At 36.3% G+C, this 25,065-nt stretch overlaps 1 protein-coding gene across 1 annotated transcript in view; it reads right to left on the bottom strand.

Annotated features, from left to right (window-relative positions):
* Positions 1-956: 956 nt before the first annotated feature.
* Positions 957-25,065, bottom strand: part of tmeff1a (transmembrane protein with EGF-like and two follistatin-like domains 1a) — a 128,343-nt gene continuing 104,234 nt past the window's right edge. Inside the window, exons 7-10 of the mRNA XM_059345337.1 lie at positions 18,008-18,067; positions 10,614-10,737; positions 7,359-7,520; positions 957-5,186 (exon numbers count right to left, since the gene is read on the bottom strand). Coding sequence (XP_059201320.1) covers positions 5,102-5,186; positions 7,359-7,520; positions 10,614-10,737; positions 18,008-18,067 — 431 coding nt within the window. The 3' untranslated portion in view covers positions 957-5,101. The remainder of the gene's footprint in view (positions 5,187-7,358; positions 7,521-10,613; positions 10,738-18,007; positions 18,068-25,065) is intronic.

Raw genomic sequence — 25,065 nt, 5'->3', positions numbered from 1 at the left:
AGAAGGAGTCCCTGGATTTGTCTCCAGTCGCTTTCTTGAAAAACAGTCACTAAGAGGGTCTGAAAAGTCGCAAAATTTAACAACAAAGTCGCTAAGTTGGGAACACTGCTTTGCCGGCTTTTACAAATGGCGTATGTTGTTGTCGTGTAGAGTACGACATCACACCCTGCTTAGCGATCTAACCAATCAGTAACCAGGCTGTTTTCAGGGGAGAAAAAAGCCCCTGCTCTTCTACAGGGATGAAAAAAGTCCCAACAAAAGCCGGCTCCGGACTGCTCATATTCAAATTAGGGGCATTTCGGCGAGTGAGACCCGCCTCATTCCGGGTATTGTCCGGTAGTGGAAACAGCCCTTATAAGCGCAGTTAAACTTCACTACACTGTTTCCAGCTCTGTGTGAAATGCGCAGTTTCTTATTTTAGTTTATGATTCCATCAGACATTATATCTACTTTGTTTAACCCAATTTGGCACCTATGCACAGTCCTATTATGTTTCATAGACATTTGTAGTTAACTAATAAGGTAAAACATTTTGTTTATGCTGCATTTTGCTCAATATTCGCTGCATTTTGCTTCCCTTTGTTAATGAGTCAGGCACTTCCCTCAGCCTAATTAGGCCTCAAAACCTACGTTTATTTAATTTGTTATCACGAGAAAATGATCTTCGTTATATCGAGATAACAAAATAATAAGTTGTTATCACAAGATAACGGTGCATAAAAATAAAAATGGCCGTTCTCGGCTTCTGTAGAGGACACAGGTTATGTCAATAACATGTTTCTGTGCACACACACACACACACACACACACACACACACACACATAGAGGAAAAACTTCATTAACCCATCAGAGGAAGTGGAATCCGCTGTAAGAAGAGAGTGGCATCAGAAGAAGAAAGAGTCAAACAGGATGAAAGATGAAAATCTTACTGAAATGACACGTCGGCACCCCGCTGTACATTAAAAAAACATTTCTTTTTTATTTTGGCAGAGACCAAAAATAGCCTCTCAAAGTCTACATGCAGAATATTAACATGTCAAACACATTCTAGTCACATTTAGAGAAGTCACAGCTGCGATGGTCAACAACACGTAGGAGCACGCTGCTCAGCGGAGGGGGGGTAGGGGGGGGACCTACGATACGACCTGCAGACTAAGACGTTACAGAAAACAAATAGTGACAGAAAATGAAAAAGATAAACATACAGAGAAGACGGACCTCCCCTGAACTCAGCACAGCATCAGAGTTTCAGTTCCACACGATACGTTGCCTCATCTCACCATGTAACTAAGTACTTAAGTACAATTTTGAGGTACTTGTAATTTACTTTCCATTTTATGTAACTTTTACTATATTTATTCAACAGCTTTAGTTACCTTCAGGTCTAATTTTAACATAAAAATGTTTAATTGAACCTCATAACAAAATATTAAGAAGTTAAAATGAGCCCTACCTTGATTACATAAAAGCATCAAAAATAATAATAATGCAAAAATATATTTAGAATATCTATTAGAAAGTCTGAGTGGGTCCATTCTGCATGAAGAGTACTTGATGATGATTCTCAGTGATCATTCTGATCCTGAAGTTTCTCCAGTAAGCAGAAAAAAGGGGGGGAAAATATTTTAATTTTAATTTTGGTATTTTTTTTACTTTTGCTATTTCTGGTGGAATGTAACATTTACTGAAGTACTGTACCAATTTGAGGCACTTTTTTATGTAACTTTATTCTTTTTCTCCGCTATGTTTAGTCAACAGCCTTAGTTACTTTTCAGGTCGAGATTTAAGATAGAAAAACAAAGATACATTTAGAGTCATTACACATTCTTAAAAATTAAACCTTAAACCAGTATATTAAGTCCTTAAAATGAGCCCTATCTTGACACAATTAAAATGCTGTTTACATAAATGCATCAATAATGATAATAATCAAATTATATATTTAGAATCTGAGAGGGCCCATTTTGCATAATGACTACTTTTCATTTTTGATACTAAGAACATTTTGATGCTGATAATTGATGCTGCAGTAAAGGATCTGAATATTTTTTCCACTACTGCTCAAAAAGCACAAGAAATGATTATTACTTTTTGATTTAACGCCAAATCACTGTGCATGCTTATTGTTCTCTGGAGGTTCAAATTTAATGAAAAAAAAAATTAAAACAGATTTTTTTGCAACTTAACTTCTATTACACCACATTACGGCACAGCTCTGATTCACTCCGTTGTCTCTTTAGTCTGCTATGAATGTTATCGTCACCACCGCAGTGCATTGTGGGACATTACTGTGTCTAGTATTTGGACATTGAAATATTTCACCAGAAATAGTATGTCATTCATATACTATTGGGTTCCGGAGAATCCAAAAAAAACTGTGAGAACCGTCCACGAATGTGTGAATACTCAGAGTTTGTTCGTGGAGATAAGCAGTAGGTGGCGCAAATTTTCCAGTTGGAAAACAATTATACCATTACAGAAGAAGAAGAAGAAGAAGAAGGTGTAACAATATGGTTTTCCTCAGATTTGTCTTGCTCCTTCAGCCAGCAGTTATACAAAATGTATTATTGATTAAAAATGTGGTGTTCCTCTGGGCTCGATTTTAGATCCTCTACAGTTGTCAGTGTTCACATGATATAACTTCATCCAAGTCATTGCCATCAACTATTACATTGTTTATAATACAATAATCATTTATAGAGCAAATGAGCAGTGATGGCATTCCATTCTTTTTAAGTGAAATATACCAGGATTCGGTTTGGGGAGCTTTCACACAAACGATTTTAGTTTGGATCCCACTATCAGAAAGTCCAGAACAAACGAGGTGTGAAAGGTCTCTTCTTGTAGTTCTCACTTTTAGTTGTTATTATTCTGTTTGTGGATTAAATGGCAGCAGAGTCAATGCAAAGTTAACCCCCTCACGCGTCAGGAAACAGCTTTGAACAAAATATATTTCATGAGTAGTTTCTGTGATGATTTCGATGCCAGATAAAGAATTGTACAGGGACACCTTGACATCAACAGATTATCTGCAGCTAACATTTAAAGAATTTTCCCGATATGGCGTGAATACTGAAAACACCGAAACTTTAATGTAACAAATACCACAAGTCAGCGACAATTAAAGATTAATTTAAATAAAAACAACAGTTTACTTTGTGTGTTTTGATTAAACAGAAATGTAAATGCATTATCAGTTCTGAGAGTGCTGAGTCAGGATGGAGGAGGAGTTTAAATGTCAGTGAAAAGTTTTCTTGCAAACAGCTGCTGGGACTCTGATATAGAACTGGACACAGATGTTGAATTACAGTGAGGGAACAACACAGAAAAGACATCGTCATTCACTGGATGACGACACACTGTTCGGATTGTTGTTGTTGGTTTGCTACACGCAGGATTTGTCCGTTTTCTGTTCTATTACCTGTTTTATGTCACATCTTAATACCAGGAGGAAACAGGGTCTGTATGACATATTTGGACTGTGAGGTGTGTTTGTACGGAAGCCCTGAGGGGCAAAAGAGATTAAAAAAAGAAGAAGCTGGGAATCGATTTTCTAAGTCTGATCTTAATTGTTCTCTCTTCTTTGTTTTCAAGACTGAAGAACAGGTGAAATAAAAGGCTTTGCAAGGAATATTTTCCTCATTTTGAAATATTTTTTGCAGCAGTAAAATGAGAGGTTTTCTAAAGGGAGTCTGGTGCTCGTGAAAACACAAAATGAAAGTTTCTTGTAGCTGCTTCAAGAGGTAAAAAAAAAAAAAAGTTGAATGAAAAGTTTTTGATGAGCACTGATTATTAGTTACACATTTATTTTACTTTATTTGCACCAGGACGGGCTGATCCTGGACAAGTTAAAACCCTCTGAAGTTGTAAACAAAGAAGAGAAAATGATTTCGCTCACTGGCCACTCAGGGCTTCAGCAGTTTCCTGTCAGAGTATTTTGGGAGTCTTTTCTGTTTGGGATCCTCTGTGCTTGGAATGTCTTGCTGAGGAGCAAATGCAGAACTAAAACAAACAAAAGAGGGATAAAATAAAGACAATAATTACAATTATTCTCTCACATTCAAAGAAAAGCCTCCGAGATTTTCTCCAGTCACATAAAAAAATCATCAGTTGATCCGTCAAGCCTCGGAACAGCTGACAAGCTTCCGTTACAATCCTCTGAATCCACGTTTGATGCAAAAACATTCCTCAACACGAATCTGTTCCTTCTCAAAGCAAAAAGTTTTTTTTTTCAGTTTTTTTTTAATAAAACAACGTAATCCAGAGTTTCCCACCGTCGATGATAACTACAATCGAGGTCAAGACAGCCTCAAACATCACGTCCTCCACTCGTCTGTCCCACTTTTCCTCCTCCAGTGGATCTCTGAGGCGTCGAGGCTGTCTGCTTTTCTTTTTAAAAAGTTTAAACTACACCACAGTACACAATTTTCACAAGTCATGCGAATATACAGGAACTAGAATTCGGAAAAATTAACATAAAAACCTAAAGTAAAAATCATTATTATTATAATAAAAATTATAATTATAAATCATTAGCTTGTTTTAACACAGTGAAGTCTTTCCATACCAAATAATAATAATAATAATAATAATAAGTATAAACATATCTATATCACTGGCTGGCCCCCATTCACCTCCTACAAAAGTAAAACAAACTGCATTTGGTGATCAGCTGCACATTATTAGTAGAAAATAAAATGAGAGGGGCGCGGAGATAATCATTTTCAATAAATAGCACATTCCTGAGGGGCAGACAAACCAAAAGGTGTTCATAAAGCATTCAACGAAACCTCGAATGAAGCAGTTTAACGTAATTAAGACAGCGGACATGGTGGCGATGTAAAGTGACGATTCGGCTCCTTGAACTTGGTCTTGCAGCAAAAAAAAGAAAAAAGAAAAAGGAAAATCATTTTCATCCATAAACAAAACAAAAAGGAGGGAAAGGCCCCTTTAAGGCCCCTTAAATAAATATCCTCATTCTTCTTTTTAATGGTTTCCCAGGAGAGCAAAAACAAATTAATACGCACATCTCTACCGTTAAAAAATGGTATTCCCACGTCGTAAGAAAAAACTTTAAAAAAAGAACCCAGACAAACACGGCTATACCATCCTGGTGTTAGTGTCCGAGGAAAAGTGTCCCAGGTTTTGTTTTTGTCGGCGACCCCTGTTGTTCTTCGGACATTTCCTAAAAGACAGAAAGAGAGACAGAGAGAGAGACATAGATATGAATTCATTTAAATAAAGTGACCTGGAACAGTGAGACTTAAGATATTTTCAACAGGTTTACATACAAATTTATCGCAACTTTTTATTTTGAAAAACATGCAAATGAAAGTTCCAATTCTTCAGTCAGAAACAATTATTTCATAACAGAAGGGTTGGTGGTTCAATCCCTGACCATGGCAGCCTACATGTCGAAGTATCCTTGAGCAAGATACTGAACCCCAAATTGAACCCCAATGCTGCGTTCATCTAGCCTGGCTTACACCAGACCAAATCTCATTGGAGATTAGGTCTGGACACCTGCCGTTCATTTCTCCGTAGAGGAGGTGTGGTTTACGATCCTCCGGAGCCGTTTATTGGGCGCTTAGAATGTCTATCAAATCGTCTGTAGGTAGCTCTTAGCCAATCAGATCAGTTATACCAGATGACGTAGTAGAGCTACAGAAATGGATGTTTGTTGTGTGTGTGTTTGTGAGAGAGTGTTGTTTGCTGCTTTGCTTCTCCAGTTCTCGCTTTCTGCAAGATTATTTATTTTTACGCCTTATTCCCCCTCATGTCATTCAGCCACACACATCCACTGATTTTATGGGCAATAAACAAGCTGCTGGGGGTCTCTGGGGGCTCCGCTGTCCCCCGGCTGGTAGCCAGATCATCGGCGGTGACCGGCTACGAGCCGGCTCGGCGTTACGTAGCGGCGCTAGCCGCGCTACCGGTGATCTGGCTACGAGCCGGGGGACAGCGGAGCCGCCGAGAGACCTTTCGCCTTTCAACTTTGGCTCTAAACTATTTAAAACACCATCTACAGCTAAAGAGAGTTTCGCGTCTGCAGCAGCCATGTTGGATCCGTAAGAAAACTCCAAGCTTCCGTCTGCCGAGTAGTACGCGTCATCATCTTGCCGTCCCTCCCCGCTCTGTGATTGGATCCTTAAACAGGGCTAAGAAACCTCTCTGGTTGCCAGACTGCCTGGAGGTTCGAAATGAAATTTGAGCGCGCAAGGCAGTCTGGGTTTACCCAGGCTATAAGTTCATCAGTGTGTGAATGAATTCCCAATGGTGGCAGGTGGCAGCGTTTAGGGCAGCCTCTGCCACCAGTATGAATGTGTGTGTGAAAGGGTGAATGAGTCAGTCTGTAGTGTAAAGAGCTTTGAGTGGTCACAAAGAGACTAGAAAAGTGCTAAATAAGTGCAGGTCCATTTACCATTTACCAGTGTAGGTGCAGCAAATTTTACAAGATTAATTTATTAATAACAAAACCTCTCCTCGACAAAGAGAGAGTGACATCTGATTGAAGTCTGTGAGCAGCAGAGAAACCAGGACGAGTCAGATCCTGTTAACTGTCCTTCTCCGATAGACGGAGAAGCAGTGAGACGTTTGAGTGATTGACAATCACTGCACTATAAACACTGTACACAATATCTCTTACTCAGGTTACTTTTTCATTTAATTTATTATATTTAAAATATTCTCTGTGCAATGGCGGCTTGTGTGCCACAGGTCCATCCACACCTGGTTCTTGGCTTCATTCTTTTTTTAATTGTTGTATGTAAATTTGCTGTATGCTCTACGAAATATGATAAATCTATAATAGAAATTATAAGTGCTCTAAAGGATTTTTGTTTTATCAGTCATACTTTTTAATATTTTTTACTTGTTTAACTGTTAATACCTTTCATATATGCCTAGTTTATACTGCTTGTTTACTATTTATTGTTATTGTTATTGAAGATAAAAATATAGATCATGAAAAAAAAAACCCTCCGCTGACTGTCGAATAATTAATATATATTTAAAAAAAATATTAATCAGACATTTATAATGATGTAATTATTATTTGATTAGATTTTGATAAAACAATTAAATTATATTAAATATTATTATTATTATTATTATTATTATTATTATAGTATTATATTATTATATGCATATTCTAAGGATAAAGACAAAACATCACATTTGGATAAACATTTTAAATACAGACAAAAATCCCTTAAGATATCAGGTTATATCTGGAAATATTGAAGATTTTTAATGAAAATAAAATTCAAATAAAAACATTTTTAAGTGATCATTAATTGATTGGTCAAAAACAGTGGAAATCCACTTTATCTGCTGATTACAAGCTTTAGATTTTCACCTTGTGATGCACATCACCACGGCGACGATGATGGCGATCTGCACGGCGCCGATGATGGCGGCGATGAGGACATAGTGCAGCTTCTGACCGCTGGGAACCACGTACAGGATGTTGAAGTCCTGAGGCTCGTCACACTGAGTGCCTTTGTATCCTGCATCACACCTGTGAGATCATAAAGTCATACATTTGAGATAAAAAGAGAATTCTCAGAAATCAGAGGTACAATGATGAGTAAAATGCAAATTCCCGAGAAAAAACTATATACTCTGAGAAAATTCTGCAATTAAAAGAAAAAAAAAATCACAAATCCATAATAAAAAAACTCAAATATTCTTTGAGATTAAATGTAAATGTATAAAAAAGTCACAAATATACAAGAAAAACAAAAAAAATCTGTGAAAATATAAAGTCATAAAATTGCAGGGGAAAAAAAACGGAAATTCTAATGGGGCAAATGTAAAAAAAAAAAAGTCAAAAATTTAGATAAAACATCTCTGAGATTATAAAGTTATACATTTGCAAGAACAAAAAAACTTCTGAGATTAAAGTGGCAAATTTAAAAGAAAAAACTCAAATATTCAGAAATTCTCAGAAAGGATTTATAACGAAGGAAATGTTCCGGGAGCAGCAGAGTCTGATAGCTCTTTGATTTTGCTCAATTTTGCTCAATTTTTATGTATTTCTTTTGTGTTTTTTTGTCATAATTTTGATGGATACTTCTGTGGAAAGAAGAGTTTATTCGTGAGAGGAGCTTTTTTCATTGAAATGAAGCAAGTCTGGAGGACACATCACCCTATTCCAGCTGGGTTGAAGAGGTGTTTTCGTGGTTGCGTGGTGCTAAAAGTGAATTTTGATCTGATTTGATCATCAGATATCATAAGCATCTCTTTAAATTTCTGTAATTGCAAGAAAAAAAATCAGAAATTCTCTGAGGTCAAAGTGGCAAATTTACTTTAATTTTTTTCAGAGAAAAATGTAAATATTCTCTGAGGTTAAGTCATACATAATAGTAATAATAATAATAATAATAATAATAATAATAATACAAAATTCTCCCAGATTTAAGTGGCAATAAAATTAGATGTTTTGTTGATGTTATTATAGATATTGTTGAGATACACTACTGGTCAAAAGTTTTAGAACACACCAACTTTTCCAGAATTTAACCATTCCCATTCACAAGGGAAAAACGAAATTTCTCTGAGATTATGAAATCATAAACGTGAAAGAAAATTTTTCCAAGACTTACGTGGCAAATTTATGAGAAAAAAGTAAAATTTGCAAGAAAAAATAAATTAATAACTTTACAAGTCATAAATTTAAAAGAAAAAATCCAGAGTTTAAGTTGTACATTCACTACGAAAAAGTCACAAATGTACACACATATTTGGTTAGATCATGAAGTCATAAATTTGCGACAAGAAATTTAAAAATTCTCAGAGATGAAAGAGGACTAAAAAAAGACACAAAATGACCAAAAAAAGACACAAAATGACAAAAAAAGACAACAAAAGACACAAAATGACTTAAAAAAGACACAAAATGACCAAAAAAAGACACAAAATGACAAAAAAAGATAACAAAAGACACAAAATGACTTAAAAAAGACACAAAATGACCAAAAAAAGACACAAAATGACAAAAAAAGATAAGAAAAGACACAAAATGACTTAAAAAAAGACACAAAATGACCAAAAAAAGACACAAAATAACCAAAAAAAGACACAAAATGACAACAAAAGACAACAAAATGACTTAAAAAAGACACAAAATGACCAAAAAAAGACACAAAAAGATACAAAATTACTTAAAAAAGACACAAAATGACCAAAAAAAGACACAAAATGACAAAAAAAGACAACAAAAGACACAAAATGACTTAAAAAAGACACAAAATGACCAAAAAAAGACACAAAAAGACACAAAATAACCAAAAAAATACACAAAATGACAAAAAAGACACCAAAAGACACAAAATGACTTAAAAAAGACACAAAATGACCAAAAAAGACACCTAAAGACACAAAATGACTTGCAAAGACATGAAAAGAATTCAAAAATGGACAAAATAGCCCAAGACTCCATAGAGTTAAGTTGTTTACCCATTTCTTGTTCCCTGAAAAAGGCCTACTTGTATAATTCTGAAATGTACATTATTTTCCAGTTTTGGTTAAGCTTACCTTTTTTTATTTACCTCTGGCAGTTCACCACTTACCTTTGTACCCTTTCAAGCTGTTCATTTGACTTGAACTGCTTGAATTTCAATAAAAAATGGAAAAATTGGGGTGTTCAACTTTTGACCGGTAGTGTATATTATCTGAGATGAATGTGAATGTAATTTATCTGGATTTTGGCACTAATTTAATGAGAACAGGTTTAAAGAAGAGGCTCCAGACCACAGTAAATGGTGGAGCAGCATGTTGTCGGTGTAAACAGCTCGACAGATTAACTGACTGACACAAAACCTCCACAGCACACATGATGTAATCGCTGCACATACCACTGAAATATCACCAACAGTTTGTGGTTTCAAGTAAAGTTATCGCTCTGAGGAATTGAATGGCTGCAAAACAGCAAGATGGCAACAGCTAGAAACATTCTCTGAGAATATTAAGTCAGAAAATTGCAAGCAAAAAAAATATTCTCAAGAAGAAAATCTCTGATACATTCATTGAGATTAAAGTGGTACAATTAAAAGAAAAACAAACCTCAAACCTTGTGATAAAAAACAAACAAAAAAAAGATTAAAATGGTACATTTCTGAAATTCCTCAAGATTAAAATGGAAAATGTACATGAAAAACAAAAAATTAAAATATTCAGAAAATGCAATATTTTTTTGAAATTAAAGATTAAAATGGTAAATTTACAAGAAAAAAAAAATTCTGTGAGCTAAAAATAATGAGAAAAAAAGTCACAAATTCATGGTGAAAGTTATAAAAGTTAGAAATTTGTGAGAAAAAATCTGAAAATATCTGAGATTAAAATGGCAAATAGAAAAAAGTCACAAATTTCTGATTGAAAAAAACAAAAATATTCTGTGAGTTTAAAGTGGTAAATTTCTGAATTTCCGAGATTAAAGTGTGAAATGTACGAGAAAAACAAAAATATTCTGTGAGATCATGAAGTCATAAAATTGCAGGAGAAAAAATTGAATTTCTCTGAGATTAAAGTGGCAATATAAAATATATAAAATACATAAAATATATAAAATATTTAAAATAGATCACAGATTTGTGAGGAGGGGGTCACAGACCTGCAGGTGGCCGTGTTGTACTTGATCTCACATTTCCCGTGAACACAGAAGCCGGCGTAGCTGTCGGCGCAGGGGATCGGCATGCCGGCGTAGAACCCGTCGCCGTGGTCCAGACCCGTGGTTTCTATACAACACATACAAAATACACAACGTGAGATGAGAATCAGCTGCTAGATCAGAGCTGGGCATTGGGCGGCCCGCGGGCCACATCCGGCCCCTTGGCTGTCCTTTTCCGGCCCGCGTGAGGTTACCCAGATATTAGAAATCAATACAACCGCAGTGCTTTTATTTTGAAATTTACGTATAACTGAGTTACCCGAGGTACCTTGTCAAAAACACCTATTGCTTTTTGCATAAAGTTAATAAATTAACAAGTTAATAAATTCCTTGGTCACCTTGTGAATCCACCGTAAGAAAACAATAGCAAACATTATCATTAGCACTTGAGCAAACAAGCACTTTTGCTATAGTTAAGACAACAAATATAGCCACTAATATATATGACAGAAGAAAATAAACTTTAACAAACCTTGTGTCCTGTCAGTCAGCCACTATAGAAGCCTTTTCATACTTTATATCAACTTTATATGAATTACGACGCACTCGTTATTATTTACCGTTCGTTTTTCATTTAACCGTTCCACCTGTTATTTCCTGTCACCACCTTTCAAAATTAAAGCACCCGTTTCACACTGGACAGCACCTTTTCAAAATAAAAGCATCACAACATTGTAAAACACCTAGAAAATATACAAACAAGCTATATAATACAAAAACACCAATAGGAACCTTGCTAAAGGTCATTTACAGTTGTGTTTAAAATAAATGGAAAAGTGATATAGTGATTGGAGTATTTACTACTTTTTACTGCTATATTTGATTCACTCCACATTAACAGTCTCATCATAACATGTGTTCCTATCAGTAGCAGCTCAAAACCAGATAATTTACTGTATTTTATAAAGCGATTAAATTAATATTGAGCAGTCATGGGGCCCCTTGGGAACATTAATTGCCCACCCCTGTACTAGATGAAGCTTTCAGCTCGTCTCGTTTCATCTTAAAACACTCACACACTTATGATAACAGCCAAAAAGTCACCTGTGATCAGCAGAGTGTGATTGAACTTGAAGTTTTTGAAGTTTTGGGCTATTTTGTCAGTTTTTGACTGTATATAAACTGAAAAAATGTTCACCATGACATGTTGGTATCATTGTTTTCAGCACAACCTCACCTATATGACCTGATCTTAGTTTTTCACTAAACTACAAAAATAAAGCTCATTGCATTATTTTAAATGTTGGTTCCAAACCAAACATCTAAGATTTTATTCATTAATATACTTGACCTTATCTCAGGTTTTACTTGGCCTATCATCATCAAACAAAAACTGGCGTGGGGTTTGAAGCCGGTACTTTAGAGCAGTAGTTCTCAACCTTTTTGAGTCGCGACCCCCAATTTAACATGCATGTTGTCTGTGACCCCCGCTCACTGAACACAATCTCACACGCACAGTTCAGATCACCCAAAAAAGAAACAAAATTACCAAAAAAGGAAACAAAATGACCACAGAATGATCAAAAAAGACACAAAATGACCAAAAAAGACACAAAATTACCAGACACAAAATGACCAAAAAAAGACACAAAATTACCAAATTGACAGAAAATGACTAAAAAAGGAAACAAAATTACCAAAAAACAGAAATTTACCACAAAATGATCTAAAAAAGACACAAAAAAGACACAAAATTACCAAAAAAAAAAGACATTAAATGACCAAAAAGACTAAAACACATGTGACACTTTAACACAGTGGAGACAGAGCTGACTTCCAAAATGATTTGGCGACCCCCAGAAATCATCTCGCGACCCCAATTGGGGTCGGGACCCCAAGGTTGAGAATAGCTGCTTTAGAGGGAAGGTTCACAGCGAGACGTCACATAAAAGATGCTCCCTATCAGATCAATGAACACAAACTAACAAGTGATTTTGTTTAAAACAAAACAGATGTGAATAAACGGAGTGATGTGCGTGTGTGTGTGTGTGTGTGTGTGAGTGAGCAGATAAATCATAAAACACAAATGCTTCGCTCATTAAGGGATTCTTCACTCACACGCAGCCGTCTGTCTGTAATTCACTGCAGTCATAAAGAAACAGCCAACAAAGCTTCTGTACGCCTCATTAAAGTGACTGAACGTTCACATCAACATGAAGATAACAAACTGTGTGTGTGTGTGTGTGTGTGTGTGTGTGTGAGTGTGTGTGTCTGTGTGTGTGTGTGAGTTTAAAGTTCACCAACCAGCAAGAAGCTGTGGAGATTAACAGGATTTAACATAATAACAACAACGAGCAGTGTCAGAGCATTTTCTGCTCTTTTTACATTCTCCTCTCTGTGTTCTTGTATTTCACTGCAATATATATAAAATCTATATAAATCTATAAGAAACACAACAATCATAGCTAGAAGTGGGAACTCAAACATGGAAAAAGTAAAAAAATACTCAATAAAAACTCAAATATTCTGCGAGATTATAAAGTTTGTTATAAAATTTGCAAGAAAAAAATCTGTAATTCTCTGAGACTGAAACGCTATAAAAAAATATTTTCTGAGAATATAAAGTCATATAGTTGCAAGAAAAAAACTAATTCTCTGAGATAAATATGGTAAATTTACAATTAATAACTACAATTTTTCTGTCAGATCACTAGAAATTTGTGAGAAAAATATTCTGAAATTTTCTGATTTTCTTATTGATTTTAAAAAAAATTTGAATAAAACTTCACTTATATATAAACACTTTTCCAAGTGCCAACAAGTGTCACAAATAATAATAAAAACAGTTCCCCCTACAAATTGTACATATTAAAGTATTGTCATGTTTCGAGACTCTCCTGTCCGCTCCTCTCTGCTCTGTGTAAACAGATTTTCAGTGAATATTTGTCACGTGAGTTTTAAATCAAGACTATTTGATCTTAATAGTTTTAAATGACATGTAGAATAAAGTGATTCTGACAGAAATATCACAATTTTATTTTGGTCATTTTTTCTAATGGAAACTTATGGTAACATATGAACCGTTCAAGGACTGTCGGAAAGTTCAAACTCTGATGATAACGCCCATTTTCACAGTTATAATAATAATATATCATGTTAAAATAACCACAGCATTAATCTATCCTCTATCACTAACAGCACAAAGAGGATAATCACTCAGATGATACCTTCAGTGGTTTTGTAATTACACATTCTACAAATTTGTCGGTTTAACATCCTGAGAATCTTTCCAGCAGTTTCCTACAAACCTCCCTGAGAGGATTATTAATGACCGTAATTAGCCTGGTGAGTGCATATTGAGCTGTTTTTTTCTTTTCCTCTCTAATGCATGATGATTATAATGTGATGCAAAATTGATCACTGAGCAGTAAATGATTAGCGTCTCCTCCACAGGATTTGTTATCAGACGTTTGGTCATGTGTGATCTCACAAACTAGCAACATCCTGATCTGAGGGGTGAAGCAAAGCCTGCAATCTTTCAAAAACATCCAGCAGGGGTCCGGTCCTATCTATCTCAATACAACATGAGACGACTTCTCACTTGATTTATTACCTCAGAAAACATTCTCATGTCAACATTATCGTCTCAGTCTCTTGTTTTGAAGTCTTGAAGTCTCACTTCAAAGTTATTTCAACATTTTGTTCATTTAAAATGTCTTGTTCAGCGTTCGGTTGCACTAAATCAGTGGTTCCCAACCTTTTTCTTGAGGGACCCACATCTTTACCATTGTAAACTTTGGCGACCCCCCCGTTGTCCATTGCTTCTATGAAGCCGAACTCAATGTGACTTTCATGGTACCCTCTCTTTTTCTTTTGGAGATATTCAGTATTTTAGTCTCCCTGACGCTTCGCCATTTTTCCATTAGCTCTGTGTTTCTGTTGTTAGGTGAGGTTACCGCTAGGTGAGGTTACCACTAGGTGAGGTTACCGCTAGGTGAGGTTACCGCTAGGTGAGGTTACCACTAGGTGAGGTTACCGCTAGGTGAGGTTACCTGTGTATACTGCAAGAGGGATGTTACACATGTCCTTATTCTCATGATATAGCCTTTATTTTTAAACTTTTCTATCATGATTTTTCTATTTAAATGAATGAATACAAATTTAATGTAGCCCTTATTTAGTTGTTTTTGTCCCACTAATGAATTACATGCTGACTCATCTATATTTAACACATTAGATTTATTACATCCCTTAAAATAATTTTTTTTTGTTTTTCTTCCACTATGACCATCTGAAGTGTTGGGTGATTAAAAGCTCATAGTGAAGGTTGAGAAAAGATTATAGTTCTAATCATTTATTACTGAGTTTGAGGATGTGTCCTTCAAGTGAATAAATCTTTCAGAGAGGTCCTCATCACCTGCATGAACCAGAGGAGGAATCACTTCGTCCTTCACACCGTTAATGGTCTAATCCAAACCTCTATTGTCCGTCTCTGAGTGTAAGTTAAAAGACATAGTGAACGAAGTGAAAGAGCGGTGGAGGAATCTTTCCCCCCTGAGACATTTCAGTCCGTTGGATCGAAGTGCAGAGCGAGCTGCAGATAATAAAACTCTCTGGATTCTGTTTCATCTCCCCTTTGATCTCCAAACTCAACATTTGCACGGTGCAGCTGGGCGAGTAGCGCTCGTTCTGCTCCGCTAATCCGCGTGTTTACTTATGAGAAATTACGGCGTCACGCAGCTTAACGAGCAGTGTGCTCACATTATGTCGAGTATCAGCAGAGGCTCGGAGACGCTCCGTTTCCCCCTGTGAGGATATTATTGTGCATTAAGGAGATTTTCATTAAGTTTTATCCTGTGGTTGTTTTCTCCTCAGCAGGTTCAGGCGCAGGTTAAGAGGAAGTCTTCTCCATCCGCTGCATTAAAGGCAGGAAAGTCGATTTACACTGTGGTAATATCATCTGAGAGAAAATTAACACAAAGCCTCTGCGCTCGTTAACAGGAGGACTTGACTTTATTTTGCAGCCTTGTTAGCAGTGTAGCTTGTGTCAGTCCATAAACCCTGCAGAACTTTTCATATAGCACCACCATGGTTTCAAGCTAATGTTTCCAATTCTTTGGTTTAAGACCAAATACTTGTAGAGTGGACAGCCTCAGCTCCTCCAGAGTCTTTCAGATATCTAAATTAAATTGGTTCTATTGGTCCATGAGTCTCCTCATTATTATTTTTGCAGTAAAATGTGTTATTTTGTCCTACTGTATGTGAATATTTATGCATACTGGGGTCCCTAAACATTATGGGAGTTCTTCAATTGGGTCTGACTGGAAAGCTGAGACTCTTGTGGATTCAATGAGCCCAATTTCCTTCATGTGTGATTACCTCAATGCTCAATGTCCCTTGACCTCTGACCTCAGGATATCTAAATAAAAAATGTGTTCTATGTGTCCCCAATGAGTCTCCTCTTTACAGACAGTACTGCAGTTAAATGTATTTTGAGTATTTCATACTGGGGTCTACGAAGTGCAAACCACACCAGCAATTTACACAACACACCAGCAATTCATCACAACGGAAAGGGTAGGTACATATGATCCTCCTCCTGATTGGCTGCTGCCGTTATTCTCTTCTCCTTAGTCAAACCAGCCGTTCCTATATAATGTAGCGCGCCCGTATTGTGATATTTATGGTAAATTCATTGAGACTGCTCAGAGCAAGCTGACATGAAGGATAAACACTTTACTGCCATTCTTTCTCACTCTCCAGTATAAAACTCTTACTTGCAGAGAGGAGATGAAGTATTAACTTTACATGTACACACCACGTGGAATAATGAAATTGCGTCACACAGAAAATGTATTTGTTGTGTCGGCGAACTTCATAATAAAATGCCCTTGGATAATTTCTGTACAGTAAATATCCAAGGGAATTTTATTCTGATATTTCACAGTGAAACGTCTTGTAAGTTTGGAAAAAGATACCTGAGGTCCTCCAGAATGTATTGGACGTGGAATTGCTGGTGTGTTGTGGTGAATTGCTGGTGTGTTGTGGTGAATTGCCTGGTGTGTTGTGGTGAATTGCTGCCGTGTTGTGATGAATTGATGGTGTGTTGTTGTGAATTGCCTGGTGTGTTGTGGTGAATTGCTGGCGAGTTGTGATGAATTGCTGGTGTGTTGTGGTGAATTGCCTGGTGTGTTTTGGTGAATTGCTGGTGTGTTTTGGTGAATTGCTGGTGTGTTGTGATGAATTGCTGGCGTGTTGTGGTGAAATTGCTGGTGTGTTGTGGTGAATTGCCTGGTGTGTTGTGGTGAATTGCTGGTGTGTTGTGATGAATTGCTGGCGTGTTGTGGTGAAATTGCTGGTGTGTTGTGGTGAAATTGCTGGTGTGTTGTGGTGAATTGCCTGGTGTGTTGTGGTGAAATTGCTGGTGTGTTGTGGTGAATTGCCTGGTGTGTTGTGGTGAATTGCTGGTGTGTTGTGATGAATTGCTGGCGTGATGTGGTGAATTGCCTGGTGTGTTGTGGTGAATTGCTGGTGTGTTGTGGTGAAATTGCTGGTGTGTTGTGGTGAATTGCCTGGTGTGTTGTGGTGAATTGCCTGGTGTGTTGTGGTGAATTGCTGGTGTGTTGTGGTGAATTGCTGGTGTGTTGTGATGAATTGCAGGTGTGTTGTGGTGAATTGCTGGTGTGTTGAATTGCTGGTGTGTTGTGATGAATTGCTGGTGTGTTGTGATGAATTGCTGGTGTGTTGTGGTCAATTGCTGGTGTGTTGTGATGAATTGCTGGTGTGTTGTGTGAATTGCTGGTGTGTTGTGATGAATTGCTGGTGTGTTGTGATGAATTGCTGGTGTGTTGTGGTGAATTGCTGGTGTGTTGTGTGAATTGCTGGTGTGTTGTGTGAATTGCTGGTGTGGTTTGCACTTCAGGGCTCCGTACTAAACAGTCTGTGAGCTGCATAAATCAGGTCTGAGTGTGTTGCTGAGACTCTTGTGGATTCAATGAACCCAATTTTCTTCATATGATGATGTTATTGAGTGAAACTGGACCTCATTGCTGCTGTGACCTCGAGGATAATCACAGCCTCATGAAACTTTACAACCACAAACTAGAGACCTGGAGCATTCAGAGGATGGAAGGATTCACACATTATATTGACAATAAGGTTTCTCAAGTGCTCACCATACAATGCCACAAAATACACAAATCTACTAAATGTCAAAAGTGTCATTGTTCCAATCGTTTTCACCATTTTTAACCATTCTTCTCCATTCTTTATTCATAAAAAATACTTGGCACTTGCATGAGACTTGAACTAAATGACTTGAGTCACATGCTTGTTATTAGTGTAATTAATTAATATAAATTACATATATTATATTTCAAATAAGACATAGTTCTTACCTAAGACGTTTACTTTGAAAGGACTGCTGTCGTCTTTCTTCCCCAGTTTCTCTTTATCGGCTGTGGAGGAAACAGATGGAGAGAGTCAGTACACACACACACAGACACACACACACAATTATGACCAACTTGTATTTTTCAACACGGTAAAATATATTGTTATTCTTTCCATCCCGCCGTCACTTTGAGATTTTTATTTCTGCTCAGTCTGAACCGTAACCTGACCGCTGGACTTTCTCCCTGCTGTTTCTCAGTGTCTTTTCTAATCTGTTGTTTATTTACTGTGTGCGTGTGTGTGTGTGTGTGTGTGTATGTGTGTTTGTGCATGCGTGTGTGTTATTTACTCTTCAGGACAGACTGGAGGAAGTGGAGGATGTCGGAGAGTGTTTACTAGATGTCTGGTTCTCGCCCGGTTTGTCAGAGTCGAGGTGGTGAAGGGTCAATCTGAGCCAGACGGTGTGTGTGTGTGTTTGTGTATGTGTGTGTGTGTGTGTATGTGTGTGTGTGTGTGTGTGTGTGTGTGTGTGTGAGAGAGAGAGACAGTGGTGGGTGACGATAAACAGAACAAACAAAGAAGTAGGAGGTTTTGGCGTGTGTTGTTGCGGTTATGTTTTCTGTTGACGGCTTCATGTGTTCAGACCGTCTGCAGGAGGAGGAGCTGCTGGGAATGTTAAACACACACACGCACGCACGCATGCACGCACGCACGCACACACACACACACACACACACACACACACACACGTACAACTGAAAGAGACAAACACACACTCATCCATTTTTAATGCTCCATCATTCCTGAAGAAATATTGACAAAACTCTGTCTCTCCTTCTCTGCGTCTTTGTCTCTCCCTCCCCTCCTCCTCCTCCTCCTCCTCCTCCTCCTCCTCCTCCTCCTCCTCCTCCTCCTCCTCCTCCTCCTCCTCTGTCATGTTTCCAGCCTCTCCTGTCCTCTCCTCTCTGCTCTGTGTAAACAGATTTTCAGTGAATATTTGTCCGTTGGTCTCAGCAGAAGAAGTTTGAGGTCGTACAGAGTTAGGAAGCTTAAAGAATGATAACATGTGTTTCTGTCACATGTTTTGGTTTGAAGAGGTGACATCCCATGTTTGAACAATAAACATTAAAATGCAGGAAAATCAGCACGATTATGGCTTTGTGCAGAATAACACAGTTATAATGACAGATATCATAAAAACTTGAATTTATCTGATAATTCATATATAAACACTTTTCCAAGTGTTAGAAATACTGGGGAAAAACAGAAAACAGTTGTCTCTACATATTGTACACATTTAAGTGTTTCCAGCTTCTCCTGTCCTCTCCACTCTGATCTGTGTAAACAGATTCTCAGTGAATATTTGTCACATGACTGTTGGTCTCAGCAGAATCAATCATGTCTTCACAGTGTCTCTGAGGAGCAGAGTTGTTTAATGTTTAATGTTTTGAACAGGATCTGGTTAGTGCAAACGCTTTATTTATGGACACATTTTAATTGACACATGTAGAATAAAATGATTCTGACAGAAATATCAACATTTGAAGATTTTTAAAATCCGATTTATGGTTTTTTGTTTTTCTTCTACACTGTAAAAAAAACCCCTGTTGTTTTTATGGTTAAAAAAACGGCAGCTGTGGTTGCCAGAACTTTACCGTAATAAATACGGTAGAACTTTTTTTAATATTACGGTAAAAAGATATTAACACTGTTGATTTCATGTTTAAGATTGCCATTTTATTCCATTTTTTACCGTATAAATAAAACGTTTTTCCATTAAAAGAAACACTGTTCGGCCATATAATTGACAAGAAAATACTTTTTAAATGCTGCATAAATTAAAGATTTTACCATTAAATATTACAATATTAAATATAACAGTATATTTTGGTTAGAGATATGGAGTTTAGTTGATTTTAGGGTTAGAAAAAGTATTTTTACAAAAGATAAATGCAACAATTACAGTGATGGCTTGTAAATATATTAGTACATTTTTTTATATTCATGGTGCCAGAGTATTTTACAGTGGAGTAATGTATTTTCCCCACCAAAAAATGTAAAAAATACTGTTTGGGCATTTACCTATATACATTTACAGTGTTCATTGTTACTGAAACTGAATTAACCCATTTATCATTTTACGGTCTTTTACTGTCGTGGTTTAGCAGTTTTTCACCATAAAATCACCAACATTTTTTACAGTGTAGGTTTAAAATAAAATGAAATATCAACATTTTAAGATCTGTTTTTGTCACATTTTGCAATGGAAACTTTAGTGACCGTGGAAAACGTTGATGATAATGCCTGTTTTTACAGTTTCTTTCTAAGATAAACTCTGTATTTTCTGGCCATCTTTTAAAGAAAACATTCAGAGGGTTAAAGTAAAACAAGTTGCTGTTTCCTGTGAAAACAGTTGAATTTGGTTGGTGATGTTGGCCGGCGCCCAGAGCAGACAGCAGATCAGGAGAGAGGGCAGGTGCTCCTCACCTCGGGGTGTTAGACACCCACATGCCCCCCCGCCCACCCGCCACCTCCCTGAGCCAATCAGACGCTTGGTCTCCGGCCACATTAAAGCCATAACCGCTGACAAGAAATCCATAAATGTTGGCGTGTCGGCAGAGACGGAGCTGAGAGCTCGTCTCCAGAAAGACGACACGTTGTGATTCAAGGTGAGTCTATCAACATAAATCAGATCTGTGAAGATACGAGGAGGATGCTCTGAGACTGAAAGGGCTCTGCGTGTTGGCATACACTCTGAAAAACATCAGACTGCAAACTGTGACTGCAAATGAGCTTTGTATCTAGCTCGCTGCTCCGAGAGGGAGACGTGACGAGTCTCTGCTCTGTTGTTCTAATCTCCTTCGGTAAAAGCTGCCATTCATTTCAACGATGAAACGTGGAGTTAAATACACGAGTGTTTGTGTCAGAAATACCAAAAGAAAATCAAGTGTTTGAACACAAAACAAAGCTGCAACAAACCCTCGGCTCCTCTTTTACACTGTAAAAAAGGTGTGTCTAAAAAACAAACAGTAAATCTGAGGGAAATGATCTTGCTACTCTCTTCACTCTATACCTACTGATCAACCTGGTCTCACAGAAATCCGTGGAATAGCCACGGATTTCGCTTAACTCAAAATCTGTGGAATAGCCACGGAATCGCTCAAATATCCGTGAAACTGACACGGATTTCGCTACAATGCAAGTTAATTACAGTCATATCCCGTGGCTATTCCAACATACAAAGTGATTATGTACATTCACTGAGTGAATATTTAGAAAATAAAAAATATATATTTCTAGCTAGAAATGTGATCAAAATCCATTTTTATGCAGAAACTAAGTCAAAATATTGATTTTTTCACTAAAAATGAGAGAACTGTCCGCCATGTTTTTTGTTCTGACCGCCAGAACCTTGAAAGTCACGTGACTTGGAACAAACCAATAGGAATTAACTGTCTTTAACTTGCATTGTAGCGAAATCCGTGTCAGTTTCACGGAAATTTGAGTGATTCCGTGGCTATTCCACGGATTTTGAGTTAAGCGAAATCCGTGGCTATTTCACGGATTTCTGTGAGACCAGGTTGCTACTGATTGATGGACCCCCACCTCCTCTCTTTGTCTCTCTTCTTATCCTTATCATTATTATTATTTATTTATTTGTTTTTTCTTCTTTTGGCTTCCCTTGTATTTTGTCTACACCCTGTAGCTAAAACACTTATTTACTTATTACATACAAGAATCCTCAATTACTTATTTATTTATTATTATTATTTATTTATTTTCACCTTATTTTTTACTTTTTTTTAATTATTATTATTATTATTTGATTTACACATTGTTTGTTAGTCACCCGATCATGTTCCTATTGGGCCATAAATATAAAATAAGAAAACATCCTAGGAGGCAGACCGTATTTCTTGCTCTTCATTCTTCATGATGCACAGTATTTCTATTGTATCGATATGTTTATATTTTCAATTGTGATGCGGATGTGATGTGATACTCCATGTAACTATAACATTGGTTCCTGTTCTAATGTGCCTTACCTCCTAATAAAAATATTAAGGAAAAAAAAAAAAGGAAATGATCTTGCTGCATGGACAGATAATTTACCTTGACAAGATTTCTTAAATTAAGATTATTAAATCTAGAAATAAGCATGTTGAACGCTTAAAATAAGATTTAGAAGTGTTATCTTGTTTTAAGAGTTAATTTCTTATTTTAAGCGTTCAACATGCTTATTTCTAGATTTAATAATCTTAATTTAATAAATCTTGTCAAGGTAAATTATCTGTCCATGCAGCAAGATCATTTCCCTCAGATTTAGTGTTTATATCTGGTTTTTAGACTAAACACCTTTTTTTTGCAGTGTAGGTGTTAAACTCTCTTTCCACTTATTTCCACAGTTAATATTAATCAGGAGGATTTATTACATTATTTTCAGGTTAAATATACATTTATTACATTTTTCAGGAAGATATTACAGCACTGAGCGCTACAAGACTAAAATTTTTTATTTTTATTATGATTTTTTTTCTTTCATTGATTAGCAATATTCATGATTTTTTTTTTCAACCTTACTTTTATTTTCTTTATTAATGTATTTACTTATTTACCTAATTGCTTATTTTAACTTTACAATTATGAGTTACTCACTAAAAAAATATATAAACTTGCAGGAATGCTCCAAGCATGAAGAACATATGTAAACACATGTACATTTCCATGGACTCCTGCAATAAAACGTATAAAATAAATAAATAAAAAGTTAAATAAATTAGAGCATCTGTGTCATTACTCAGAAATACTAAAAGAAAATCATCAACAGAAATGCTTTTTTTTTCTTCACAAAACCCTGTGCTCGTCTTTTAGATGTTAAACTCCTTATTTAAAAAAATAAAATAAAATAATAATAAATAAAAAAAAAATAAAAATAAAAGACAACAAGACTAAACTGTTTTCGGCATTGTTAGAAATTAAACGTAGAGACGATTTAAGTGTTTTTCTTTTTCATAAATAAATACATTTTTGGATTAATTTTTGCATGAATGACTCGGCTGAGATCAGTCACTGCAGGCTGTTTACACAGAGCAGAGAGGAGAGGGTAATAATAAATAATAAAATAATAATATAATAATATTATTAATAATAATAATAATAATAAAATAACAGAAAATATTGTTAATATAGACTTGATTTTTACCGTTTTTTGTTTAACAAGTTAGCAAAGAAATTCCTCTGTTTTATGATTTCTGTCATTCTGTTATTCTGCACAAAGACTGTTTGAGTTGTTCCCTACTAGCCATGATTGTGCTGATTCTATAGAGCTGGATGACTTATAGATTTATATAGATTTTATATATTGCAGTAAAATACAAGGACAAAGGGAAGGAAATGTTAAAAGAGCAAAATAAGCGTGTTGGGGTTTATCAATTTTTTATAATCCAGGAATACAATATTAAATGCATAAAGAGAGCTTTCACTTTAGGTGTTTTGAGTATATTTTGATCCATTTTTAAACGCTGGAGTATTTCTACATTGAAGTTTTTCTCGTGTTCCAGTGCGGCTCCAGGCAGTTGGTCCTGAGGCGTCAGATTGAAGCAGGAAGTGTACCAAGGTGTGGATTAATGCCAGCTCAAACTCCATGCTTGGTTTGTGGGTTAATTGAAAACATTGGTGATTAGACGCATTCATTTGTCTGACACGGCTTCAGTAATGAGGCTGATTTATGGACGAGACGAAACGGTCACAGTTGTGCAGTCAGCAGCGAAACAACATCAATCCTGCATTTTACTACATCAGCAACTTAATGTGGAGTAATGATCTCCGTCTGCAGCACTTATAGCAGGAGAGATTAAAGACACAGGGAGGATTTATACTCAAACATTTAGAGGGAATTAAAGAGACGGCAGGAAGGATCAAAGAAAACTGCACTTTTATTCTTTGGGAATTTCTTGACTTCGGGCAAAAAGGAAGGAAGGAAGGAAGGAAGGAAGGAAGGATGGAAGGGAGGGAGGAAGGAAGGGAGGGAGGGAAGAAAGAAAGAAAGAAAGAAAGAAAACAAGAAAGACAGAAAGAAAACAAGAAAGAAAGAAAGAAAGAAAGAAAAAGAGAAAAAGAAAGAAAACAAGAAAGAAAGAAAACATGAAAACAAGAAAGAAAGAAAGAAAACATGAAAACAAGAAAGAAAGAAAGACAGAAAGAAAACAAGAAAGAAAGAAAACATGAAAACAAGAAAGAAAGAAAGACAGAAAGAAAACAAGAAAGAACGAAAAAAAGAAAGAAAGAAAATAAGAAAACAATAAAGAAAGACAGAAAGAAAACAAGAAAGAAAGAAATCAAGAAAGACAGAAAACAAAAAAGAAAACAAGAAAAGAAGAAAAAAACAAGCAAGAAAGAAAGAAAGAAAGAAAGAAAGAAAGAAAGAAAGAAAAAGAGAAAAAGAAAGAAAACAAGAAAGAAAGAGAAAAAGTAAAAGAAAACAAGAAAACAAGAGAGAAAACATGAAAACAAGAAAGAAAGAAAGAAATCAAGAAAGAAAGAAAACAAGAAAACAAGAAAGAAAGAAAGAAAGAAAGAGAAAAAGAAAGAAAGAAAGACAAAACAAACTGTTTTACTCTGCCATATTTCTGCTGTCAGAGTGCATGTGCACCCTCACGACCGTAATCATTGTTGACAAAGTATAAAGTGATAGAAAAATGACAGAAACACAGAGACAGATTGATGTAAACAAAGAAGAAATAGGAAGAAAAAAAACCTGTCAAATGTGAAAACGAAATCTCAGCTGTGGAGCGTTTCCATCTGTAGAGAGAGTGACTCAGCCAGCGAGCCTCTCAGAGTCGGGAAACGCTTTTCATTTACAGGACGCTTTATTGGAGAGAAATGGGCTGCTTTCATAATTCACCCAGGCTATCGCGGCCGTTTTCTGAAGCTCAACAAGCCTGGATGATGGGATTTTCCAATTTGGATTCAATAAAACAGTGATGGAGGCATCAGCCGGTAAGATTTATCTCCACACTGAGGACTGAGGCTGCTCTGGCTGAGGTCGAAGGCCATTGGAGCT

The sequence above is a fragment of the Centropristis striata genome, chromosome 11 (genome assembly GCF_030273125.1).
Source record: "Centropristis striata isolate RG_2023a ecotype Rhode Island chromosome 11, C.striata_1.0, whole genome shotgun sequence".
In the NCBI taxonomy this organism is placed as follows: domain Eukaryota; kingdom Metazoa; phylum Chordata; class Actinopteri; order Perciformes; family Serranidae; genus Centropristis; species Centropristis striata.
The sequence above is the reverse complement of the archived record's forward strand: the minus strand, read 5'-3'. Positions and strand labels throughout refer to the sequence as shown.